This window comes from Gymnoscopelus microlampas (genome assembly GCF_963454915.1).
Source record: "Gymnoscopelus microlampas genome assembly, chromosome: 5".
NCBI classification, from domain to species: domain Eukaryota; kingdom Metazoa; phylum Chordata; class Actinopteri; order Myctophiformes; family Myctophidae; genus Gymnoscopelus; species Gymnoscopelus microlampas.
Genome location: NC_139942.1, coordinates 57,178,789 through 57,199,044, shown reverse-complemented (window position 1 = coordinate 57,199,044; position 20,256 = coordinate 57,178,789). Strand labels below are relative to the sequence as shown.

Sequence of the window (20,256 nt, the reverse complement as noted above, 5' to 3'; positions counted from 1 at the left end):
AACACTGACTGAAGGCCAGTCACCTGAACCACAGTTCTGGTGACTGGTAAACATAAACCAATGTTTAAGTATTTATTATCAATCAATCAATCAATCAATCAATCAATCAATCAATCAAAAGGACAGATAGATGAATAGATTTGTCCGGAGTAGGTGTTTGCTAGTATGTACTCTCGCATCACAAGATAGAAAGATAGATAGATAGATAGATAGATAGATAGATAGATAGATAGATAGATAGATAAAATAAGAAACAGTACAGAATTGTGTCAATGTTGAAGTCATTGTTTGTTACCTGAACAGATCACCTCCAGTCTGTCCCCAGTACTACCAGACTGCATTTTTACACACTCCCTCAGTGAAGATTCAGACCCTACACAGGAAGATGTAATCCGCCATACATGTTGATGTTTAGATGAGATACGATGTTTAGAACCAGGACTCCAATCTCTTGAAACAGCAGAGCCACAGTCCAACTGTTTACACACTACAGTTGATGACTCCATGTTCCAGTCTGACATAGAATCAGCCGCTGGTCTCCACTCTTCCTGATGTTTCACCTGAAGTATACCAGAACATTTACTGGTTCCTCCCACCAACCTGGCATCATCAGACTCTGTACAGAGACAATAGAATAAACAGTACAAAGGTAATAGTACTTTGATTAGAAGAAAAACCTTTTAGATTACAATGATGTTTAGTTGTTTGTTCAAGTTTGTTTACCTGCTATGTGGACTGTTGGTTGAACCTGGAGAGCTGAAGAGAAAACATATCAAATGAATGAATTTGAGTGTAAACAGTAAATGGAACCTGTCTAGCTGTACAGCAGAAAACAAACACAGTTACCATGGTGATTTGGTGACACAGTAACCTTCACCAACAAGGGAGCAGCTCATAGACTGTAAACAATATGGACTAAGAGCCGTGGCGTCAGCCATTGGTTTCTACAGACACGTTCTGAAGCCTCTAGTTCAGTGAGTGAAACCACACCCAGTGTGAAGGTGAGCGAGGGGTGGGTCTTCACTCAGTAGAACCAATCACAAGCCCCGAAAGCATACCCTGCTTTATCATCAATAGAAAATATTAAGGGAAAAACGCACAAAGAAGACTTGACACTAGTGACTGAAAACATAACGTCTTTATGATAAGGTTTACTAAGGTAATAAAACCAAGTGTAAAGTCACGTCAAGTCACCATTGACTTAAATGTAATGAAATGTATTAAACAAGCCCCTCCCACAAACTTTAGATTGGCAATCATAGCCAATCGGAATGGAATATGAAAAATACTAAAGGAAAAACAATGGGATCGGTATGTTTTTAGCTGAATGACTTTATATTCAGCAGCCACAAAATAATAATTGACAAAGCAAATGGTAAATAAAATAATACACTTCTGGATTGAAATACTGTCCCTGCTTCTTTCCCTAACAAACAAAATAAGTAAACAAACAATCAATAATGTAAGTAAGTAAGTACATTTTATTTGTAGAGCGCCTTTCACAGACATCACAAAGTGACAAAGTCACAAAGTGCTTCACAACAATAAAAGCAGAACATATCCGTAAAAATAAAAAGACAAAAAATAAAACAATCAGCATTTTACCAGTCAGCCGGTAAAAATCAAGAAATCAATACAGGATTATGTTACAGCACAAACTCACAAAGATTGGTAATCATAAAAGGCTATGTAAATCCTGTTTGAATAGGTGAGTCTTTAAAAGTTTTTTTAAAAAGGTCCGAAGAGGCCACAGATTATAGGTGGAAGGGTAGATCATTCCATAGCCTGGGTGCAAAACTAGCAAAGGCTCGATCACCTTTAGTTTTTAGTTTTGTGGGAGGAACAACCAGCAGGGCTTGAGTTGAGGATCTCAGAGACCTTCTGGGCACATAGGGTATGGAGCAGGTCACATACATATGGAGGTGCCTGGCCATGGAGGGTTCTGTGTGTGATTACAAGAATGTTAAAATGTATTCTAAAATGAACTGGGAGCCAGTGCAAAGAAGCCAGGACGGGTGTGATATGACAGGATCTCCTGGACCTGCTCGGTAACCTGGCAGCAGCATTCTGGACCAGTTGCAGGTGGTCTAATGATGATTTTTGGAGACAGGTAAAAAGGGAATTACAGTTATCTAAACGTGATGATATGAATGCATGGGTGATCATTTCTAACTCCGGGTATGAAACAACTGATCTTAGTTTGGCGATATTGCGAAGGTGATAGAAGCAGGCACGGGAGACAGAATTTACAGGCTTATCTAAAAGCATGGCCTGATCTAAAATAACACCAAGATTTCTAGGATTAGAGCATTTATTTGTTTTTAAAGACCCAAGACGGTCGGCAACATCAGCAGCAACCCTATCTGGGGCAATGATTAAAACTTGGGTTTTTTCTTCATTTAATTGTAGAAAGTTGCTGGCCATCCAGTTCTTGATGGCAGATATACAGTCATGCAATTTGCTGATCATATCCATTTTGTCTGGTTTGAATGAACAATATGTTGACCATGTTATTAATTGTATTGAAAAGGATTTGGGGATTTCGCTTGCTAGAGGCGAAAATATTGGCAAAATAAGAAGCTCGCACATCCTTGACTAAATAATTGTACTGAATTAAAAGTTATCTTAAAATAATACGGTCGGCCTGGAGCTTGGTGGCTTTCCAGAGGCGTTCAGCTTTTCGGCATCTCCGTTTAAAAGAGCGAGTTGCCTCAGTCAACCAAGGGGAGGAGTTTACAGAGGGAACAGATCTAGTTTTCAGTGGAGCAACCTTATCTAAAATGACCAAACAGTGAGACTTAAAGGAAGCAGGCTATCAGCATCTATTTGCAAAGGCGGTTTTAAAACTAGTCTGCTGTCAAAAGCGGCAGCACATTTTTCCATAGAAGACTGATTTAAAAAACGTGAATGCTTCTCTTTCTTACCAATTAAACGTTGGAATTAAAAGACAGATTAAAATAAATAAAATAATGATCAGTCACAGAGAGTTCCTCAGTGCAGACATCGAGGATGTCTAAACCTAATGAGAAGACAAGGTCCAGAGTATTTCCCTTTATGTGTGTGGGGCCTGACACATGCTGAATAAAATTAAAAGATTCAGTAATACTTAAAAAATTAACAGCACAGCTGTTAGTAGTGTCATTAATGTGAAAATTAAAATCACCTAACATCAGGACCCTTTCAAATTTTATGATAGAGGTTAAAAAATCACTACATTCTGATAAAAAATAACTGTTTGGACCGGGAGGGCGATAAATTAAAATACAATGAAAAGGATTGGAGCGTCCAACTTTTGCCATTAACATCTCAAAGGAGGAGAAGGAACCAGGGTTCATTCGAACTGTGGTGCCACTTTATATGTCTATGAATTGAATACCAAGGCCCTCATTGGAAACAAGTCCGCAAGGACTTTTATGAACGGACCTGTTAGACAAAGTATTTTAAATGTAAATGTGTTGTTTTACATTTTTTGACTAATAAAATATTCAATCAATCAATCACTGTCCGTGTTAATAAGCATTTTTTGTGAACCACTGCTAGGCCACCCCCGACTTGACCCGTGTTCCTGGGGGCACACATGAAGGTACAGTCAGCTGGGCAGAGCTCGATCAGGGAGGTATAATCCTCGCTTTTTTGCCATGTCTCCGTGAGAAACAGAAGATCACATTTTTTTAATGTAAAAATATCATTCCAAATAAATGATTTATTTGTGATGGAGCGAGCATTTTGTAGCGCTACTCTAAAGGAATGTGGTCCAGTGGCGCTTCCGACAGTAGAAGCCGGAGGAAGCGGTTGGAGACATCTTTTTGGGGGTAGATAATGTCTGATATTAAATGGTGGGTGAGATAGCAAAACAGGGATGACAGAGGGGGCCATAATGTGTGGTGGGGGGGAATGGCGGTGTGGAGGGGGGGTATTAATTATTGGTGATTGGCGTCATGTTGTGTCAGTAAGCTGGCGGGTGATGTTTGTTGCCAGTATTTTTTTCCCCTTATAGTTTAAGTGAACATTGTCATGAAATAGCTTGGGGATCTTCCAAACGGAGTCAAAAGTATCAATGTAGCCGTAACCACAGGCAACACAGAAATTGCGAATCCAGTTGTCAGTGCTGAATAGGCGACTGAATAGTTCAGAGCTGTTGTGGAGGGTTGGTATTAAATCTGAGAAAATGCACTTTTTTTTCAGGTTTTCGATTAAACAACGCTAATGTCTCATAGTCCTTGCGCAAGTTGCTTGATTGGATACCTTTTGATGTTAAATGGAATTTGATGTTAATGGAACAAGCAGGTGTTTGGCGGTGGGAATAGTTTCACTGACCGGGGTGGGAGGAGGGGGATCACTGTGTCGGCCGGAGAGGTGACGTCATGATTTGGAACAGCTGTGTCCATTTGTCCGCTGGACGACGGAGATGGGGCACGCCCGGTCAGGATGGTTACAGGAGAAGACGGCGGTGAACATAGTCGGCTGCGTTTAAGTTCTTTTTTTCGGGGTAGGCGAGGTAGAAATACGTCTCCTAGTGGAGTTGGGGTTGGAGCGGAGCTGTTGCTCTTGTGAATGGGTGTCCATAGCAACCCCGGACGCTAACGTTAGCGTGTCGCTAACTAGCGGTAGCTTCCTGCTTTGGTTGCCCCTAGCAACCCCGGACGCTCCTGTTAGCATGCTGCTAACTAGCGGTAGCTTCCCGCTAGCAACTTGCTCTGCGATGGTAAGCGGAGAGAAAACGTTGAAAAGTGGGAGAGGTGAAAACAGAGGGATAGAAAATCTTTTCCCCTTCTTCACAACCGTTGCCCAGGAGGGAGAGTTGGCCGAAGATGCATCATGGATGTTTCTGCTTGCTCTGCGGGGTTTGGCCGTCTCCAGTTCATTCAGTCTGGAGAGGACCGACGACTTTCTTCGGAGGACATCGGCCAGGAGGTCCTCGATGGTGTGAAGCTGGGACCTCAGGTCGGAGAGCTCGGAGTCCCCTGGGGTGAGTGGAGTCGGCGTCATTACACACAGGCACCGTTACGGTGCCCACTGCGGTGATCTGGTGTAGAAATGATTTGATCTGGAGGTGTAGAGGGTATTCTATTGCACAGAACAATACTTACACACAAGGGCTCCAAACGGAGCCCAGTGCAAAGATCCGGCATAGATCAAGACAAGTCTGTAGTCGTATCAGCAGCAGTCAGGAAACAGCAGCTAAAGGCTAGTGATCGTGGCATTCGATGACGGTGATTGAAGAGTAGATTAAAATAGATGGATGGATCATCCAAAATCTGAAGTTGTTGTATAAAATGTAGGCGTTAAAAACTAGATAAAATGCAATTTAAGACGGAGCCTCTCAACACGGTCGACACGTCTGGTCGCGTCTAGAGCTTCTGAGTACTGACACAATGTGTTCACAAATCCCTCCCAACAAAAACTAAACACACTTCAACAAATGATGATGTCTGTAAAAAAAAAGAGGAAAGCAATAAACTAAAAAGTTTAGTTCACTTACACTGAACATCTAGATGGTATGATGATGATCTCTGTGATCCAAGTCTGTTTGTCACCTGACAGAAGTACTGTCCAGAGTCTGCAGGAGACACATTGTCCTTCACCAGCTGAGGACCAGTGGAGCTAGATCTGATGTCTCTGTACCAGGTGTAGTTATCTACTGGTGGGTTGGCATCACTGCTGCAGGTCAGAGTCACTTTGCTGCCCTCAACAACTTCTCCTGGTGGATTCACTGATACTGAGGGTTTTTCTGGAGGGTCTATGGAGGAATAAAGATGTTTACTGTAACCTAAAATAACTGCAGTATTTCCTGAGTGTTTATAAGGGATAGAAGACAGTATTGCTCACTAGGAATTAACAATAAACATTAATTTTGAATAATGTGGTGTCTAACATTACACCAGCTTTGGTCAACATAATAACATACTGGACACTACTCACAATGAATAACTATTCTCTCAAAGCATTTATTTATCATCTTTCCCTCTTTCTACGTGTCAGTGCAATGCAAACTATGATACTATGGACAATACGTGAACTGTGTACACACACACACACACACACACACACACACACACACACACACACACACACACACACACACACACACACACACACACACACACACACACACACACACACACACTTGGTAATCTTAATGAAATGAAATACTCACAGTGAACATCAACAGTGACTTCAGGTGAACTGGCTGTAGTGATGTTGTTCTTTGCCTGACAGTAATATGTTCCACTGTCACTGGGTTGGATGTTAGAGATGGTCTCTATCTTCTTCTCTGACACTATAGTTCTGTCTTTAAAAATGATGTAATTCTGGATTGGTGGATTTGATCCACTGCTGCTGCAGGTGAAAGTGACTGAGCTTCCTTTGACAACATCTCCTGGTGGACTTACTGACAAAAGGACATTCTTAGGACCATCTGTTGGAGAAACATTTATGTCAATTTAAAAGCCCTCTTTATGACACAAAAACTAAACACTTCAACAAATGATGCTGTTGTGTTGCTGTCTGTGAAACATAAAGAAGAGGAAAGCAATAACCTAAAATGTTTAGTTCACTTACACTGAACATCTAGATGGTATGGTGATGATCTCTGTGATCCATGTGTGTTTGTCACCTGACAGACGTACTGTCCAGAGTCTGCAGGAGACACATTGTCCTTCACCAGCTGAGGACCAGTGGAGATAGATCTGATGTCTCTGTACCAGGTGTAGATGTCTACTGGTGGGTTGGCATCACTGCTGCAGGTCAGAGTCACTTTGCTGCCCTCAACAACTTCTCCTGGTGGATCCACTGATACTGAGGGTTTTTCTGGAGGGTCTATGGAGGAATAAAGATGTTTACTGTAACCTAAAATAACTGCAGTATTTCCTGAGTGTTTATAAGGGATAGAAGATGTGGAATATGATACACATTTATGGACTTATATAGCCCAATTTGAACACACACACACACACACACACACACACACACACACACACACACACACACACACACACACACACACACACACACACACACACACACACACACACACACACACACACACACACACACACACACACACACACACACACACACACAGAGATAAGTTTGGATACTGAGTGGTCTACAGCACATTCCAGAGAACATAGATGTCCAGTACAAAGGATGCTTCCCAGAGGGCATCTGACCTTAGCTGACCTCTAACATCTTGGGGTGTTGTTCTTCTGCACAATGGACACACACACACACACACACACACACACACACACACACACACACACACACACACACACACACACACACACACACACACACACACACACACACACACACACACACACACACACACACACAAGAGATGTAGCACACACACCTAGCGACGTGCACATCCAGTGTATGCAAGTACATACACACACATGTGAAGTCTGCCTATAAATACTGTGAGGACAAAGAAACCGTCCCTTCTTGCCTCCTTGCCTTGCCCTTCTTCTTCTTGCTCTGTTCTGTTCCGGCCACACCATGTAGCAGCAAGGCTGACATGTGCTCCTGTGCTCTGTACTCTGTTTTGTCCAATAAATCGACTTGAGGAACATTACTGGTCTGGACCTTTCTACTTGTGTCACGTAATATACTACAAAGACAATATTGCTCACTAGGGATGAACAATAAAAAAATAATACTTTGAATAATGTGGTGTCTAACATTACATCAGCGTTGGTCAAAATAATAAAATACTGGACACTACTCATGAATGAATAACAAATTCTCTTGGCCTGGCGGAGATATGCCCTGTTGCGCACAGCAGAACAAGAGGTGAAAGCAATGAACTTAACAGGACTGGCTGCACAGCAAAAACGTCTCAAACTATGTCAAACTGTCACATTCTAGCTGCTGAAATAAACTTTCCATTTACATCATTGTTGAAAAACAAAGAGAACATGGATGTTGTTTGCAAAAGGATTATTTCTTGTCCATTTGTTTGTGAGGTGAGGTCACAGCTTCTCTCTACTTTTGTGTGAAAAAAGCGCAAAAGTGAACACATCGTATGTTTCACACATGTGCTCAATCCTGCGCAAAATATCTGATTTACAAGCCTAAAATAGTCGCTGCGTGACAAGGTCTATGCTTGTAGATCTACTCTTTTTCGCTTTTCGCAGCTTCGCAGTGAAATGGGAATGTTTGGGTTGCCAAGTTTTGCGAGAGAAATAAGCAGTCAGGTCTATGAACATTTTACTGCATGCGTTGTCTGTCTGAGTGTGTGCCCTGATAAAACAGTGAGGCTTGAAGCAGTAGGCCTAGTGTGTATTTCTATGTTTTATGTTTTATAACGTAATCATTTATATCTGCAAAGTAACTACCAACTAAAGTTTTCAAATAATTAAAAGTATAGACAATTGCAAATACTCCAGTAAAGTAAAAGTAACAGAACAGAACTTTGGTTTGATTTCAACCAGTATTTAACGTTTTCATTAAATATTTTGAGATCAGTTTGTTTTTGTATTTCAGTTGGTATAGGGCATTCAACAAGTGCATCCCTTTTACTGGGTACAATGACTGAATTCGATGAGGGAGAATTTAATAAAACTGTCAAAACTAAAACTAAGCATGTTGTATTTTCTAAGAATTGTGCAATGGTGCCATTTCATTCGTTTTTACCATTACCATTATAATGTAATTTATATATGTAATTATAATAATAATAATAATAGAAAGACGTTAAAAACAAGCCCAAAGTCGCTTATAATAAGCAGACATGGCAACATAGACACAGGCACAGCGCAGCGCAGCAGTTCTCTCTCTCTCGCTTTCTCTCTGCTACACTATAAACGTGCTTTACACAATGCTTGGATGAAATACAGCATTTAGAGGTTAGATTTACAGGAACAACACAGTTATTTTATTATTATTTCATTATTAGCCTAGTATTGGACTAATGAAGTCCCTTGGCCAAGCTGACAGTGAAATGCAAATCATCCATTAACTTGAACAATGAATGTCTGGCGGCCCGGTCTGCGGGGGGTCTTGAGGTGTGAACTACTCTTCCATGGGGGAGAGAGGGTGACAGCGGTCAATTTATATAAATAAAAAAGAAATATAACGGCTGGGATGGTATGTATGGTGTTTATCTCATATTTATAATACGTTTCAGAAAAAAAAGGAGATGATTTGTAACAAATAGTTAGGAAAAGTCATGAAAGGGGAACTTTCTCTGGGCTTCATGAGAGAAGTTAATCCACTTTAAATTCTCAAAATCGTCCAGATTGACTGGCTAGTCATGCGAGTGTTAAACAAACTACATTAATAAACTCACCAATAGTAAATAAAGTAAAGTATTTACAAACTGTAGTTTTCACCATTGAGCGTTTTTTTCTGCTTTAAAAAAAATAAAATGTTTATGAGTGCTGTGCTGTTTCAGAGCTCCTCCTACATTGAGTGACGGCACAACCTCACGTCCAGTATGAAATGATTTGACAATCAACCATGAATTGATTATGAGAACTACCAACACCAGAGCTCACAGCTGCTTTTCTGCTGTAGAAAAGCCACTGCAAAATATATATATTAAAAATAATATGAGAGAACAATGGACTGTGTACTACAACACTCTGTACTCTGTACTGGACACATGGACACACGGACGGACGGAGTCCGTCCGTGTGTAAAACATACTCGCTCTCCCGGGTAAAACATACTCTCTCACCATGCCTTCGGCCTGGCGGAGACAATCATTAAAATGTATGTACCATTTGTATAGCTGCATTCCACATTCCACATGTACCTGTTAAACTACTTCAACCTGATCTACAAGATACACTACACCACAAAGACACCCATGTACCTGTTAAACTACTTCAACCTGGTCTACAAGATACACAACACCACAAAGACACCCATGTACCTGTTAAACTACTTCAACCTGGTCTACAAGATACACTACACCACAAAGACACCCATGTACCTGTTAAACTACTTCAAAAATGTCAAAGTCGTCCACAATCTCAACACCAGAGGGAGCTCCACAAATCACGTTCCACCTAGAGTTGGCTCAAACAAGGGGTTAAATTAGTTATACTGCTATGACTCCAAAATGTGGAATTCCCAACCATAGATATAGAAACCTAGATACCTCATTGGCCTCTGCAGTTCATTGGAGCGACTGGTATCTCAATACAAGGCTCTTCCGCAGGGCTGTTTGACTACTGGACAATCACATCGCGTTGACTACTGGCCAATCACAGCGCGTCTAACTGACTAGTTGCTGCGCGGCTGCCTCTTAACACATTGGGTGCCAGAGGTTTATTAAAATATTATACGTTCAGTGCCTGCATTTCTCCCATAATAATACTAATAATACCTGGAATTTATATAGCGCTTTTCTGAGTACTCAAAGTTGCTTTACAAAGCTAAACTAAGTAGAACACAATCAAAACAAAACAACTTTAATGAGAAAATGCAGAGAATAAAAAGTTAAAAAGGCTACAGGAGGCCAGGGAATAAAACAAAAGTTGAGACTAGGGTGGTAGGAGATGAGCTAGGTGGGGAAAGCAGTTCTGAAGAGGTGGGTTTTGAGGGAGGTTTTGGTTGGGTGCGGTGCTGCAACGGAGCAGCACCCATCCACTTACGTTACACGTTGCGTGCTGTAGAAGCCCCGACGCGGAAGTGCATGTAAACAGAGCGTGCGTGCGAGACGGCGGACGGTCCCGACTAACGCCTGGAACAATAATATTTCCAACACGATCCTCCATTGCAGAGTGATCGCCGATTGAAAACGGCTCGCTTCCACCACGTTAAAAATAAATGGAGATATTAAGCTTTTAGTCAAGGAGATAACATTGGAAACGCCGACCGGAAGGATTTTTGACATGGAGCCACATCCAGCCTCTCCTTCTCAGAAACTCCTTGGATGATCCCAAAGTTTTGTTTTAGCGCCCCACATGGGCCCCACGCATACAAATAAAATTGGGTCAAAAACGGTCCCGACCGTTTACGGCACTCGATGTGTTAAGAAAAGACCCGTCCCACCTGCCTCTGATTGGCCTACCGAACGCCCCCTTCTGTGACGCACGCGGAAGTTTCCAGCTTGCCCTGCTGAAGCGGAAGGAAGTGGAAGCACGGCCGAGATACACACGCCTCAGAGCCGAAGGAGGCGTCTACCCAGTGCTGAGCTGTGGATTTTTGAGCTAGGGGGGCTCTATTTTATGACGTCACGTGCACACGCACGCACACGCATGTGCAAATACTGTAGCCATCAGCTCAGTGCTAGTTGAAATACTGTATTCAACATGTGATTTTAATGTAATTATATTTCTTATTATTTAGTTGCATTGTTAATTTGTTGTTTTTATTTTTGTTTCAATGAATTAATTATTTTATTTTCCTTTTAGTTTTATATAAAAGCCCTTTACATAGATTCACCCACACATAAGTACTTAAACTAATCAGTCAACTTATCTTTACTTGAATTACTTTTTTTTTAAAGACTTACATTGCTTTCAAAACAGTGTTTTTAAAACAAGTATAAAATAAAAAATACCCTTTTGCTACTCACCAAAACAAAGAGTGTTTTATGGAGTTGAAAGCCTACTCTACTAAATGGGAACACTGTGAGCCCCCACCTCACGTCTAAAATACACTTTATGTCCAGAAAAGAAAATATTTCACCGGAATTAAAACCTGTTTTTGGTTACTCCACAGTGCCCTCTACAGATCTGGTCAATGGTATTTTCCTATTGACCAGATTATTCCTTCCGGTGAAATATTTTCTTTTCTGGCCATAAAGTGTATTTTAGACGTGAGGTGGGGAGGGGGCGGGGCTCAGAGTGTTCCCACTTAGTAGAATAGGCTTTCAACTCCATTAAACCGTCTTTGTTTTGGTGAGTACCAAAAGTGTATTTTTTTTTTTTACTATAGACGAGAGGCTGCGCTACCGCGGTGCGAGGGGAAAGAATGTAAAGTACCATAGTGTTAAGGAGAACTTCTTCTAACATTATGGACCAGAGCTAAAGTACCATAGTGTTAAGGAGAACTTCTTCTAACACTATGGACCAGAGCTAGACAGGGATAACTCCCACGTTTTTTCAAAAAAGGATTTATTCTGTAGAATCCCCACTACAGATTGCAGATCTACAAGCTCATAGCGCGGCACCGAGTGCCGCGCTATGAGCTTGTAGATCTGCAATTTTTTTTTAAATAAAAAAAATGTGTGCAAATCTTTAAATGTATATAGCAACATACGTAAAAAATAAAAATAAAAAAAAGATTTAGAAGAAATTTGTACAAAAATATATACAAAGATTTGCACACATTTTCCACGATATTTAAAAAAAAATTGCAGATCTACAAGCTCATAGCGCGGCACTCGGTGCCGCGCTATGTGCTTGTAGATCTGCTATTTTTGAATTGCCATTGGTCTTAATGGATTAAACAGAGCAGTTGTACATTGCGGTAAATGTAGCAGTACATTTACTCAAGTACTATACTTAAGTACAGTTTTGAGGTAGTTCACTTTTACTTTTACTACTGGAGTATTTCCCATTTTCTGTACTTTTACTTCTACTCCGCTACATCTCAGAGGCAATATTATACTTTTACTCCACTATAATTATTTAAAAACTTTAGTTACTAGATTTACCCACTTCACCTTTATATACATGTGATGGGATCAGACTTTTGAAAAAATAGCTGATCTACAAGCTGACGTATTGTGACAGACAGACAGACAGACAGACAGACAGACAGACAGACAGACAGACAGACAGACAGACAGACAGACAGACAGACAGACAGACAGTATAGATTAGTGTCATTGTTGAAGTCATTGTTTGTTACCTGAACAGATCAGCTCCAGACTGTAGGAGGAAGTATCAGACCTCACTGGTCCACACTCCCTCAGTGAAGATTCATCTCCATCACAGTGAGATGTAATCAACCATATAGGTTGATATGTAGAACCACGTCTCTGTTCTGTAGAAAGAGCAGAGCCACAGTGCAGCTGTCTACACACTACAGATGATGACTTATGGTTCCAGCCATAAGGATCCACTGGTCTCCATTCTTCCAGGTGTTTCATCTCCACTCTACCAGCACAGTGACTGGCTCCTCCCACCAACATGACATCATCAGGCTCTGTACACAGACAATAGAATAAGCATTAAGAACTGTAGTGTCCCTATTCTACTGTTAACTGTCTGCAAAAATAGATGATCTGTAAGCTCACAACTCATCACAATACAAGCTTGTAGATCTGCTATTTTAGAGTGAAAACGGGAGTGGGCCTAGTATAGAGCCCTGGGGAATACAGTGAACTAAATGTAGGTTTTAACCCACTAAGACCTGGAAAGCATCATTTGTGTCACTTTAAGATTTATTTGGCTATTCAAAAATAGCAGATCCACAAGCTCAGATCTACAAGCTCATAGCGCGGCATGAGCGCGCTATGAGCTTGTAGATATATATCTTGTAATCTTTGTATATATATATTTGTATTTTTGTACAAATGTCTTCAAAATCAGTTTTTCTTTTTTTTCTTTTAAATGTATATATATATATATATATATGCGGTGCTCAACGTTTTCATGTCAAGGACCCCCAAAATGATTATGCATTTGGCCACGGACCCCCATGTATGCATATGGCCCCACCACGGACCCCCATCTCAAAATATTTTGTACCAGGGACCCCCCAGAAGCAATTATGAGTTAAAAATGTTGGCTTAAAAATATATATATTCAAAGATGTGCACACATTTTCAAGATTTTCAAGATCAAACAATAGCAGATCTACAAGCTCGTAGCGCGGCACTTGTGCCGCGCTACGAGCTTGTAGATCTGCTATTGTTGAATAGTCAAAGTATAAAAATAATGGTTAAAGTGGTTACACAGATGCGTTCCTGGTCTTAAAGGGTTAAGTGGTTAAAACAGTAATATTACTTTGACTGTAAACTAATAATCAAAGCTAAAGTGTAGTTTGTCTTTTACCTGAGCAGGTGAGTCCAACAGTCTTGTCAGGTGAGCAGGTGTTTCTAGTTGAGTCTGAGGTTCTACAGTCCAGGAGAACAGACTCGTTGCCTTCACACTGGAACTCTTTGGTCCACATTGGAGCCTTCACTTCTCCATAGAGCGCCCCCTGGAGGACTGAAGGAGCCCCACAGCCAAGCTCCCTACAGACCACCTCTGCATCCTGCTGGTCAAAGTCACCTTCACACACTGAGACCCACGACTGATCAGACTTCACCTCCACTCTGCCTGAACATGAACTAGTCCCATTCACCAACCTTACTGACTCTGGAGAGAGAGAGAGAGAGAGAGAGAGAGAGAGAGAGAGAGAGAGAGAGAGAGAGAGAGAGAGAGAGAGAGAGAGAGAGAGAGAGAGAGAGAGAGAGAGAGAGACAGAGACAGAGACAGAGAGAGGCCTCGTGTGAGCTTGTAGATCCACTATTTTGACAATGTAGACCTGTAGTATCTGAATCAAGAGATAGAGAGAGAGAGGGGGAGACAGACAGACAGACAGACAGACAGACAGACAGACAGACAGACAGACAGACAGAACAACTAAACTAAATAAAAACAACTAAAAACAATATGTACAAAACCAATTACAATGAATTGAAGAGTCTCTGGGGTCACATGAGAAATATAAAAATGAACAATCCATTCAAAATGGAGATACATGGAAACATCATTGTGGAGATCTTTATAGAAAACAAATCAAACCCAAGAGCAGATTTCAGAAACATTTAAACATCTCAAAAGAGCTGTTAGACCTTCTACATGTTTCTATATCAGTGGCGCTCAAACCTTTTCATTTCAAGGACCCAGAAAAAAGAGAGAGAGAGAGACAGAGAGAGACAGAGAGAGAGAGAGAGAGAGAGAGAGAGAGAGAGAGAGAGAGAGAGAGAGAGAGAGAGAGAGAGAGAGAGAGAGAGAGAGAGAGAGAGAGAGAGAGCTTGTAGATCTGCTAGTGACAGGTACACACATGTACCTGTCACTTCTTGTGTGAACAAATACAATTTAAACATTTTCTTAAAACTCCTAGCAGACTTTCAGTTGAGATCCTGCATGCAGAGTTCTGCTAAACTATGATCCGGGTTCAAAGAAAAAGCTCAAACTGCATGCAGGCTGAATTAGACCAATATGCTTTATTAAATGTACAAAAAAGATCTATTACATTCTGGAGCCATATTAACCCATTAAGACCAGGAAAGCATCTGTGTCATTTTACATTTTAACCACTTTAACCAATATTTATTATCTTATACTTTGACTATTCAAAATTAGCAGATCTACAAGCTCAGAGCGCGGCACTGAGTGCATTATAAAAAAGATAATGGTTTATGTGGTTACACAGATGCGTTCCCGGTTTTAATGGGTTAACCCATTAAAACCAGTGTCATTGAGTGCCGCGCTATGAGCTTGTAGATCTGCTATTTTTGAATAATCGTGAACATTTTTGCAAATCTTTGAATATATATATATATTTTTTTAAAGCGAACATTTTTAACTCAAATACAGTATGTGCTTCTACGGGGTCCCTGGAACAACATATTTTCAGATGGGGGTCCTTGACATGAATCAGTTTGAGAGAACCACTGATTATAGCAACATACATTTTTTTCAAAAAAAGGATTTAGAAAACATTCTGTAGAATCCCCACTACAGATTGCAGATCTACAAGCTCATATTTAAAACAAAAATTAACCCATTAAGACCGGGAAAGAATCTGTGTCATTTTACATTTTAACCACTTTAACCATTATTTATTATCTTATACTTTGGCTATTCAAAAATAGCAGATCTACAAGCTCATAGTGCAGCTAAAAATAGCAGATAGCGCGGCACTCGGTGCCGCGCTATCTGCTATTTTTAGAAAAATCTTGAAAATCTTATATTTTACAGCCAAAATATTTTGAGATGGGGGTCCGTGGCCAAATGCATAATCATTTTGGGGGTCCTTCACATGAAAACGTTTGACATAACGTTTGACAAACATACATTTAAAAAAAAAGACAGACAGACAGACAGACAGTATAGATTAGTGTCATTGTTGAAGTCATTGTTTGTTACCTGAACAGATCAGATCCAGACTGGAGGAGGAATAGAGAGACTCCACTGCTCCACTACACTCCCTCAGTGAAGATTCATCTCCAACACAGTAAGATATAATAAACCATATAGGTTGACCTGTAGAACCACGTCTCACTTCTGTAGAAACAGCAGAGCCACAGTGCAGCAGTCTACACACTACAGATGAGTCCTTATGGTTCCAGTAATAAGAAGGAGACACTGGTCTCCATTCTTCCTGGTGTTTCATCTCCACTCTACCAGCACAGTGTCTGGCTCCTCCCACCACCCTGACATCACCAGACTCTGTACACAGACAATAGAATAAACAGTTAAATAAAGTTATATTACTTTGATTAGAAGAAAATCTATAATATTTATGTGTTTATTGATGTTTGTTTACCTGTTGTGTGGAGAGCCTGGAGAGCTGAAGAGAAACATGATCAAATGAATGAGTTTGAGCCTAACCAGTGGTGGAAGAAGTACTTGAGTAAAAGTATCAATACTACGATGTAGACATACTCTGTAGTAAAAGTATCAATACCACAATGTAGAAATACTCTTTAGTAAAAGTATCAATACCACAATGTAGAAATACTCTGTAGTAAAGGTATCAATACCACAATGTAGAAATACTCTGTAGTAAAAGTATCAATACCACATTTAAAATGTGTAAAATAGGGCTGTCAAACAATTACAAATTTAATCAAATTAATCACAGCTTAAAAATTAATTAATCATGATTAATCACCATTCAAACTATGACCAAAATATGCTGTTTCTTTGTGTATATTGTTGTGGGAATGTAGAGATAAATCTACATTTAACATACAGTATGTATGCATGTTTAAATCCACAGTGTGGTATTAATATTGAAACATCTATGATATACACCATAATACAATGACATCATTTCTATTCCTCTAAACAAGTGCTTCTCAACCAGTGGTCCTTGAGGGGGTTGAGATGGTCCCCAGCTAAATGATGGAGAGTTGGTAACCAATGGACCCTTATAGACCCGTAAGGGTACATTTGGTTTCATTTTATGCTCTCAAGAGTTAAATTATTGATACAATCATGTGTTTCTCTCCTATGGTACCAACATCAATGCAGCATGGATGGACAACATCTTATCCAAGTCTTGGGCAGTGGTGTAAAGTAACCAAGTACATTTACTCAAGTACTGTACTTAGTAAGTACACTTTTGAGGAATTATTACTTTACTGGAGTATTTCCTATTTCCAATTACTAAAGCACTTTGAGCTTGTAGATCTGCTATTTTCTAAATGTTTTTAATACATTTTGAACTTGTGAAATGGGACATAATGCACAATGACAGTAGTAAATATGTTGATGCCAATACGTTTGTACTTTTACTTAAGTACATTTCAGTAAGAGTATTTCTACACTGCAGTATTGATACTTTTACTTAGGTAAAACATGTGAGTAGGATACTTTTTCCACCTCTGGTCTGGGGTCTGAGAGTCTAAATGTCATCAAATGCAGAACAAATAATAGACCTTGATATGAAAAGAGTATAAAAACCACTAAATAAAACAACAACAACATTTGGGGTGGTTTCTCACACTCTGGTGGTAACACAGGCTGCTCAGCCTCTCGTCTGTAGTACAAATAAAACATATACTTTCTCTACTCACCAAAACAAAGAGTGTTTTATGGAGTCTAAAGCCTGCTCTACACAGTGGAAACACTGTGAGCCCCGCCCCCTCCCCACCTCACGTCTAAAATACACTTTATGACCAGAAAAGAAAACATTTCACCGGATGTAAACATGTTTTAGTTACCCCACAGCGCCCCCTACAGATCAAGTTAATGGAACTTTTCTATTGACATGTTTTCCTTCCGGTGAAAATATTGTCTTTTCTTTATGTCCTGTTCTTTATGTGTTTCCACTGTGTAGAGTAGGCTTTAGACTCCATAAAACACTCTCTGTTTTGGTGAGTAGAGAAGGTATATGGACCCCAGGAAGACTAGCTGTCGCTTTGGCGTCATCTAATGGGGATCCATTCAATAAACAACAATATGTTTTATTTGTTACTAAAGACGAGAGGCTGCAGCCTGCTCTACCGGGTGATGATGAAACGGTTGTAAAGTAACACAGCGTTAAGGAGAACTCCTTTAACTCTATGGACCAGAGCTAGGGGGCGGGGCCGTTCTGCGCATGCCTTAAATGCCTCAAATATTTTAACGCAATTAATTCCAAAAATGAATTACCACCGTTAACAACATCATTTTGACAGCATTAAAACACATATGAAAATAGCAGATCTACAAGCTCAAGGGAAGCGTACGATGGAATATCCTCCCAGGCCAGCCACTCTATTATTTTATTTATAAATATATATATATACACACACACTATAATATATAATATGAGATAGAATAAAGCCCCACAATGCATAGTTTTAAAACACAACTAAAACAATGGTTAAACATGTCTCAGACATGTGAACATCCATACATTTAAATCAAGCTTTAGATATTCTATTGTTTAGGTCATTGGTTCTCAAAGTGGGGTCCGGGGACCCCCAGGGGTCCTTGGGGAGGTTCCAGGGGACATAACGTCACAATCATTTGAACCTCTGTAACCTTTAATTATACGTTTTGTCACCAATACTTATGTACATTTACTCAAGTACATTTTGAATTCCGGAGTTTTAATTGTAACAGACTACATAACATTTCTATACTGCAGTATTGGTATTTTTTACTAAAGAAAAACATTTGAGTTATGTAGTGGAGTAGAATTAAAATTATTTAAAACTGAGAATACTCCAGTAAAGTAAAAATATCTAAAATTGTACTTAAGTACTTGAGTAAATACTTAGTTACTTTCCACGACTGAGTGTAACAGTGCATGGATCCTCTCTAGCAGTACAACAGACAGACAGACAGACAGACAGACAGACAGACAGACAGACAGACAGACAGACAGACAGACAGACAGACAGACAGACAGACAGAAAGACAGTATAGACAGACAGTATATAGTTCAACTCATCGGTTCATGTGTGAACCAGGGGTGGATCTACTGTAGATTTATTTTAAGATAAGATATATTTCCACTTTGAAATTGATCTATAAATAAAGTCTCTATAGCAATGATTACTATCACAATATAGAGCTATTTAACACTGTTACTGAACAAACACTCTATAGTAATGATTACTATCACAATATAGAGCTATTTAACACTGTTACTGAACAAACACTCTATAATGATTACTATCACAATATAGAGCTATTTAACACTGTTACTGAACAAACACTCTATAGTAATGATTACTATCACAATATAGAGCTATTTAACACTGTTACTGAACAAACACTCTATAATGATTACTATCACAATATAGAGCTATTTAACACTGTTACTGAACAAACACTCTATAGTAATGATTACTATCACAATATAGAGTTATTTAACACTGTTACTGAACAAACACTCTATAGCAATGATTACTATCACAATATAGAGCTATTTAACACTGTTACTGAACAAACACTCTATAGCAATGATTACTATAACAATATAGAGTTATTTAACACTGTTACTGAACAAACACTCTATAGCAATGATTACTATCACAATATAGAGTTATTTAACACTGTTACTGAACAAACACTCTATAGTAATGATTACTATCACAATATAGAGCTATTTAACACTGTTACTGAACAAACACTATAGTAATGATTACTATCACAATATAGAGTTATTTAACACTGTTACTGAACATACACTCTATAGTAATGATTACTATCACAATATAGAGCTATTTAACACTGTTACTGAACAAACACTATAGTAATGATTACTATCACAATATAGAGTTATTTAACACTGTTACTGAACAAACACTCAGGTATCAGGAGGAGGATTAGATCTACTCACCATGAAGGAACAGAGAGATCACAATCAGCCACAGAACCATCTTCATCCTGCTGTCTGGTCCCTTAAAATACCTTCACTCACTGTCTGCTCTGTGTCTGAAGCTCTGATACCTTCAGCCACTGTACTATGACACTGTGTCCTGATATGACCCCTCCATAGCCTTCCTAAACACACACACACACACACACACACACACACACACACACACACACACACACACACACACACACACACACACACACACACACACACACACACACACACACACACACACACACACACACAACACACACACAC

The 20,256-nt window shown here is 39.7% G+C and overlaps 1 protein-coding gene across 1 annotated transcript in view; it reads right to left on the bottom strand.

Annotated features, from left to right (window-relative positions):
• Positions 1-19,999, bottom strand: part of LOC311045991 (B-cell receptor CD22-like) — a gene marked incomplete at both ends in the record, with an annotated part of 120,160 nt that extends 100,161 nt beyond the window's left edge. Inside the window, 4 exons of the mRNA XM_084058061.1 lie at positions 6,158-6,418; positions 6,562-6,819; positions 12,814-12,948; positions 19,960-19,999. Coding sequence (XP_083914187.1) covers positions 6,158-6,418; positions 6,562-6,819; positions 12,814-12,948; positions 19,960-19,999 — 694 coding nt within the window. The remainder of the gene's footprint in view (positions 1-6,157; positions 6,419-6,561; positions 6,820-12,813; positions 12,949-19,959) is intronic.
• Positions 20,000-20,256: the final 257 nt, after the last annotated feature.